Below are 7,968 nucleotides of genomic sequence, written 5' to 3' on the forward strand. Positions count from 1 at the left end.
TTTATAATAGCAAAGTATCATTGCTTTCCAATCTGCACGTCACTACAGGATATAAACCAAAATATTAACAACTGCTGCACCGTGTTGCAATTCAAGATATGGTACCCCGATTGTATAACTCGTCTCTGACTTACAGATGAACAAGTTCAAGTCCAATGTCAAAACAAACAGAAGTTTCAGAACTGCCAAGGGCGAACATATTTATCCACGGTTACTTTGCTTTTCAACAAACCCATGCCTGGGTCTATACTCTCAAACAGACTCGATTTATGCACTGATTCGAGGGGTTATTATACATTAATACAGCTCCGATGGCATGACTCTCTCCCGGTCGAGAAACAACTTGACAGAGTAAGTCCATGGCTACTGGAGCTAGAAACTCTCGTCCCTTTGGAACAGTATGGAGCCAATCATAACTGCTATTCCAGTGACAGCGATTGTGAAGAGGAGCCGCTTGTGTGGTGAAGCATGAGCAGGACGTGCTGGTCGTGCCGGTCGCACTGGTGGCGGCGGTCGTAGTTCTCTCTCTGGAATTGCTCTGGCACTTTAAAAACATAAATCCAATTAACACTGAACTTATACAAGATTTGGCATCTAACTTTCTTAAAAAAAAAAACAAATATGAGATCATACTTAAACAATTTTGAGTACCGTTACCATCTTGATGAGGAAAAAACTGAACTTGGAAGCAGGAAGGCCTGGGTATTTGATTTGCGTAATGAATTTCAAGCATAATGAGTTCCATGGATTTGGTTTGGTACAGAAATATCTAGGTTCACTAGAAATATATTATTGCAGTATGTTTATATGTTGGATCATATCAATGTTATAAATATGAATGATAAAAAATTCTCAGTTCATGGACAAGGATATCTGTTTATACCTGGATGTGTCTGCAGAACCATTTGAGTTTGTATGGCAGTGTGTTTCGTGCCCTATCAATTCACGCAATCTAATATACTTCCTGCATGTTTGGCAAAGTTCTGTTCGGTTTCCACATACATCCTTTATGGCAAAATAGTGTGGTCAGATCATGTATAATAAATTTTCAAAATATACATAGTTTTACAGGAAGTAACAAATTATACCTGATGTTCATGGAGATCAACTGCAGGCAATTCAAACTCGCAATATTCACAAGCGACAATTCTTTGTGGGCACTTTTCACCTTTATGAAGATCCCAACTCTCACGTTCTATTGTTTCTTTGCAAAGGGAGCAATTGATCTGTATGCACCAAGGAAAATATATTTAATGCACTAAAATATAATTACCAAAACCAGATGTTCTAAATATCCTGGGCATAAAATGTAGTTTACTCCTCTTGTTCCTATATATTGGCATTATTTCACTAGCTCATAGTTTCAATTGCTCAATGTAACACAAAACAAAATGTTTGCAAATTGCAAGTATACGAAGCAGCTACCAAATTATCAAGGTGATAAGAAAAGGACCAGTGCCATAAATTGACTGTAATGTTGATTCTAACTCTGTAAATTCTGCAATAGTGCAATTAGCTTAAAAGATAAGCATGGTGCAATCATACATATGCTCCCATTTACTACATCTATAGGAGATACAAATTTACAACATTATTGAAATGAAAACAAGTTTTGTCAATCATGCAAAGAGAGAAAGATTACGTATGCAAAGAGAAAAATATTACATGTCATGGATATCATAAGGAATCACACTTAAAACAATTGCAAACATACCGGGGCATGGTTTTCATCATAATGTTCATCCATAAGTTTCCTAGGAATCATTTCGCCACAGTGCTGGCACTTTTGGAGGTTACGGGCGCAATGTACAGAATGTAAGTCGATGTTCGAAGATGGGATCTCTCGCTGACTGATGAACATAAAAGATAAAGCAAATTAAGCGATACCTAACATCTGATCTGGCAAATAAAAGTATGGCTGCTTGAGCTCATCAGACTACAGTTGACCAGCAAGTAACAAGCTGCATAAAACTTGACTAACAATAGTAGTTGGGCATACCGTAGAATGAAAAAAATACCTGATCCAGAGGAAAATTATATCCTAGAGAGAATGGGAATATAAAGGGATTTAAGTGTGTTTAGATATCGATACCCTCTCCCATGACTGATTCGTTCTAATTTCTAACAATTAACGCTATGAAGAACAAACCATATTATCGTGGGTGACCAGTAGGGATGAAAACGGATCGGATACGGACGAATATTACTAATATTACGTTTGTTTTCATATTTCTGTCCGGATTCGGATTCGAATACGGATAGTGTCAATCATGACGGATATGATACGATTAGATATCGACATCATAAATATGCGATTTGAGTATTCGGATACGGATACGGTATCGGATGTTGAATATTCGGACTCGGATACGGACATATTTGAATCTCTCTAAGGCCTTGTTTGGATGCACATGTATTGATCTCAATCCACATGTGTTGAAGTGGATTGGAGTGGAATTAAACTAAGTTCCATTCCACTCCACTCCAACACGTGGATTGAAGTAGATACACATGCATCCAAACAAGGCCTAAACATATTCGGTATCGAATACGGTCGGAAAATATCCGCACCATTTTCACCCATAGCGACCAGGTATAGGATCCCATAATTGGATGGCCGTTAGCTAGTTCGTTAGCAAGTCCACCGGTTAACTGTACGACAGAATACCAGGTCTTGATCCTGCCTTCTATGTTGCAAACGTACTGCACATTATGTTGAATACAAGTCAAGCATTTTGCAACCACCTACTCTTACAGAGTTACAGTTTGTTCATCATTTGTATAAGTAACAAATGAGCCCAAAAAGAATAAACATGTGAACGTACATTGTCCTTACATTGGATAAAAAACGAATAACAGTGCAGTGCCTTGGCACCAATGATTAGGAAACATATCTCCCGTTTTTTTTCTTCAACCAACAGTTGATTAGTCCATCTAAGGTAATTTCAACAATCTGTGCAGAAATACATATATCGCACAAGTCCATCTAAGGTTTGTAATTTGTTTCGCTAGCTTGAAATGCAAAATATGGCAGATCTAGGCATAGTCATTAAGGGGGTGTTTGGTTTGAGGATCAACCCATCCTAGATGAGGTGGTGAATCATGAGTTCATTCCATGAATCTGGTGGAATCACCCAATTTCTCATGCTTGTACTGACTAATAATTAGTTTGAGGGATAAGGGATTGGTGGAGAATCTAACTCATTTTTTAGTGAGAAAAATGATGGACCACTCCATTCCTCAAACCAAACACACCATAAGAATAGGACGTCGCATATCCCTTCTAACTCCAAATATGGTGCTACGCCAATAACGTCATCAACATACTGATCACGCGGTACGGCGGATCAGAACCCAACAAACAGCGTCTTCCGTCACCATAGAAATCCTCCTCGTCGTCGACCGAACCGGGGTTCTCCCCAGTCCCCAGCTCAGATCCAAGTCTACGAGATCAAGCGCATCACCGACACGGCGACGCACGTGCACCAAGGAACCGGGAACCGGGAAGCGCGAGGGACAGAGAGAAGGGAAAAAAAATCGGAGGCAAGAACGGACCAGTGGGCGCAGGTGGACATGGCGGCCACAGCTGCGGCGGGATCGGAGTCGGCGGCGGCCGCTGCCATGGCGCTTCCTGAAGGGCTCGCCTTGCCGCTTGGTCAGCGGCTCCCGATCAGATCGGCGACGGGGCGCTCCCCTCTCCCGTAGTCGAGACGGCGCGGCCGAGCAGAGGCAGGCTGCGGATGAGAAGGGGGCTCCGAGACGCAGGCGGGGGCGGGGGCGGAGACGCGGTCGTGCGAGGCGGAGTGATTGATCGGTGGGCACGGCAGCGAGAGAGAATTTATGGGAGGGCGAGACGGGTGGCCGCTCGCCGGGTCCGGTTGGGTAGATTAGGCGAGGAGGGGTCGGTCAGGCGTGGCATGCTTCAGTTCTTCGCGTTTGCCGGCTGTAGCTACCGGCACCGACCTTCCCTTCCCTTCCCCATGTCAAACATGCCAGATTTTTAGGGATTTAAATTATCTGCTTTTGAGGATTTTTTTATCAAATTCATGATTTTCTTAGGCCAGTCTTTTCTCGAATACACAAAAGATTTGCACATCTTAGTATTAAGATAGAAAAGTTTGAAACAAATAATACGCTGCCTAGGACCAACCTAGTAAACAGAAACAAATTTCAATATTATATAAATGGTAACAACCAGGATAAGACCAGCAGCACAACCTAGGAAGAGGTCTTGCACTTCTGCTGCGGCCGACCCTACTCCTCGCCGTACTGGAAGAGCGCTTCCGGCGCTTCGATGTTGGAAGCGCTTGGCTCGGCCTCATAGAGCGCCTTGTAGGACTTCTTCGCATATTCACTTGTCAATGACGAACCCGTGACCGAACCCAATCGCTGCATGATTAGGATCTCACCTCACTTGGATGATGGAGAGGCTTTGAGCCGCTAGACGCTTGCTCCGCCACGGCAGCACCGTCTCTGCAGGCGGTGGCTTTGGTGGCTCATGAATGAGCGGGGAGGCCCTCTTACGCATCACTTTCTTGGTGAAGTTTTCGAGGCGGCGCTTGAAGGAGGTGTCGTACTGGGAAGGCCATCATTCGACGTGAGGTCGACCAGACCGAAGCCAGGCGGGATGTCCTCCTCCTTTCGTGGATGCATCAATGTTCGCGTTGGCGTTTTGCACCAGCTGTATCGGCGTAACCTGTGACCGCCCCTGCTAAGTGGATGCCGAGGGGGAATCGGCTGCCCACCGAGTAGAGCGGGGAGGTGGCACCTACAGCTCCAAGCCGACATGCTGGGACGCATGGGCGGATCTATATAGAGAATTGTGGGTGCGCCCGCATCCACAAAAAACGAAAAAACAGTGATAATGTTCAATTTTTCACCATGTTTGCACCCCATGATAAAAGTTTACGCATCCACAAGGCAAGCGCACCCCCTCGAATTAGCTCTAACTCCGCCCCTGCTAGGACGTCCGTTGTCCACAGTTGTAGTCGTAAGTCACCACTGTCATGGCTCCATCCTCTAGCTGGGTGGCCGCCGGAGTAGAAGCCAGTGGAGGGCAAGTGACAATCCGACTGGCGATGATTGAGGCTGTGAACTCCTCCATCATCGGGTCCTCCGCGATGTCATGACCCGGGAGCATGTCGTGAGGACACATGATCAACGTCAACGGGTCGAGCCCAAGAAGGCGCGTCCCATTGGCCGGCTCACCGCGGTCGACTGCAGCGTCGCTGGAGGAGTTGGTGGTGCCTAGTCCCGTCCATCTCCGGCTCCTCCTACGCTGACGCTGACGCCCTCGGCTGGTAGGCGCAGCAGCAGCCAGTCGAGGCACAGCTCCACCCGACTCCGTCGGACCGGCGTGGGCTACGGGCTAGGTGCCCGAGGTACGGTCACAGGCAAGTGGTTGGCCGCTGGTGCCAGCAGGTGTGGTGGAACTGGTAGGAGGCACCCTCCGCCGCCGCTTGCAGTCGCGTGTGGTGCCAGAACCCCCTGCAGCGTAGGCATCGTGGAGCCAGCCTGCAGGTTGCCACTGTGTTGGAGGAGGAGAGACAGTTGAAGCATTTCCTGTGTAGGTCTGTCGGAAAATGGGAATGCGTTCGATGAGCCACCGAAGGTGCAGGCCTCGTAGGGCATGCCTTGTCGAGCCACCCGGCTCCGTGATAGGACCTCACGCCAGCCATTAGCGTCCGGAGCGAAAACACGCTTGCGAGCGCCGAAGCACGGACTGAGTCACTGGTGGACTGGCACACGCCACGGGCGATGACTTTTGGCTTCTGCATCCTTGCCACAGCCCATGAATGAGCCATGGGCGTGGCTGACGATGCTTGTTGCACCTGTTCCATCCGCCACCACCCGCCTGAACGGCTATGTCACCGCAAGCGTCACCAACAATGGGGCGGTCTCCCGCAGGCAATGGCGACATCCTTGGCGGCTACGACTCATGGAGAACCGTGTCGAGGTAGAGGGCTGGGGAGGCGGCCGGTGACGTTTCCGCATCGGAGTCATCGAGGAGGTCATCGTCTGCCCATCGACGAGCCTTGGAGCGCCCTGTCAAACCCCCTAGGTAGAAGGGGCGGAAGGGGGGGGAGGGAGGGCGACTGCCCTAGAACTGGGCTCGCGACCATAGTCCCTGGCATGGGCGAGGGACCCTTGCCCTATGGCGGTGGCTACGCGATGGACCAGCTATCACGGTCATCAGTGGCACCAGATTCGGTCCCCATGCTCGACCACATGTTGGCCACGGCAGCTTCTCCCACCTCCGGTGATGGAGTGTCGACGGCAGTGGGGTGGGAGGTGGGGAGGTGGCGGAGGGGGTTGCGCAACGCTAGAGGAGGACGTAGGCGACGGTGCTGGCTGCGTGGCGCTCACCTTAGCGCTGGTGGAGGCCGTGGGCTGCTGGGCAACGGGAACCCCAGCACCTGTTGCCCCTGGCTCCAGTGGCTGAAGGTCGACAAAGGGGCCCAACACGGGCAGCGGAGCCACGCTCTCACGAGCGGGTCAGGAGTGGAGAGGGGATGCGGAGTAGAGAGGGGAGGAGGAGGGGTTGGGCGGCGGCGCTGGAGCGGCGACCGACGCCAGCTGCTATGGTGGTGGGGAGGGAGCTAGAGGCGAGCGTGGCAGGACGGCATGACTGGGCCACGGGCCTTTAGCCGGCTCTGTCGTGCCACCGATCAGGGCGAGTTACTACCTCACCAAGATCGGTGGCACGGCAGACCCTACCACATCACCGGTCAGCGCCCCGGTCGTCGCCACGTCATCCCTCTCGCCGCGCCACCATGCATGGCGTGGCACAGACGTTTCGCCGCGCTAGGGAAATAGGCGCGGCCAAAAGTGTTAGTTTTGGAAATAAAATTAAAATAGTGTTAGATTTAAAATTAGTTTACAAAAAGTGTTAAAAATAAAAAAATTCCTCAGCGGCTCCATTGTCTCGACGTAGGCGAAGGTCCGAAGGTAGTAGTAGCCATCCTTGCAGTAGGCCACCACCGTTCCCTCGTCCCTGATTCGCAAGGACCTCACCTCGCCGCTCAGCAACCTCCCCACCACGTCATGCATCCTGTGTGCGTACAGGTGGTGCTTCAGGTTGTGCTCCTCCGCCCTCACGGTGAGCACATACTCACCGAGCACGAAGTGTAGGATGAGGAGGCGCTGGCACACCCCTGCCTGCACCTACACACTGTACTGCCAGCTTCATCCCTATTGCCGGTCGAGAACCCACATGTCGGTCTTCGCCGGCGCCCATCTATCGGCGCAGACAGTGAGCCCTAGCCGCCCATGGATCTCTATTAGACGGAGGATGTAGCCAGGCCCACCCTCCACCGGCAGCGGCGGAGTGAACGCGACGTGCTCATCCTTGTGGTCGAACGACACAACCCTCTTGGCGCCCTTGGTGACCTAGTTAGTGGCGCAGTCGACGGTGACAAGTCCAGCGTTGACGCCGCACATCGTGGTCACGCCACCAGGGAATGAGACCGGGACATCACGCCACGCCCGCGAGGGGTGCCCCAGCGTGAACACCTACAGCGCAGTGAAGCCGCCAGTCACATCGACGTGGCACGAGAGGTGCAACACCATGTACCGCCCCATCACCGGGTGGAACCCGAAGTTGTACTCCTTCCCGCTGCCGTAGGTACCATGGGAGTGGGAGACGAGAAGCGGCAGGACGCGCAATGTCTCACGGGTGGCTGGGTTGAGCAGTGAGATGGCGCCACCAGGCCTAGTGCCGTCGCACAGGCACAGCAGCCCGTTGCACGTGCCGACCATGGTCACGCGCTGTCGATGTTTCACCACCGATAGCCTGCCACGGGGGTACCCAGGGCAGTATTGTTCGAGCTTCGGCGTATGCTGAACTTGATGGTAAACGCAAGAGACAGTCGATTTATCCTGGTTCAGGCCCTCGATCGTAGATCGAGTAACGACCCTACGTCCAGTCGGCGTTAGCCTTTGCGTTGGATTGATTATGAAGTGTTATGT

General features: G+C 50.8%; 1 protein-coding gene across 1 annotated transcript; it reads right to left on the minus strand.

Moving 5' to 3' along the window:
* LOC136497272 (uncharacterized) lies at positions 1-3,887 on the minus strand. The gene is made up of 5 exons (XM_066493072.1): positions 3,556-3,887; positions 1,715-1,850; positions 1,089-1,226; positions 884-1,005; positions 1-544 (listed from the first exon to the last, which is right to left on the minus strand). Exons 1-5 carry the CDS (start codon positions 3,621-3,623, stop codon positions 373-375), a joined length of 636 nt encoding a protein of 211 aa, XP_066349169.1. The 5' UTR covers positions 3,624-3,887; the 3' UTR covers positions 1-372.
* Between the last annotated feature and the right edge of the window lie 4,081 nt (positions 3,888-7,968).

The sequence above is a fragment of the Miscanthus floridulus genome, chromosome 1 (genome assembly GCF_019320115.1).
Source record: "Miscanthus floridulus cultivar M001 chromosome 1, ASM1932011v1, whole genome shotgun sequence".
NCBI lineage: Eukaryota > Viridiplantae > Streptophyta > Magnoliopsida > Poales > Poaceae > Miscanthus > Miscanthus floridulus.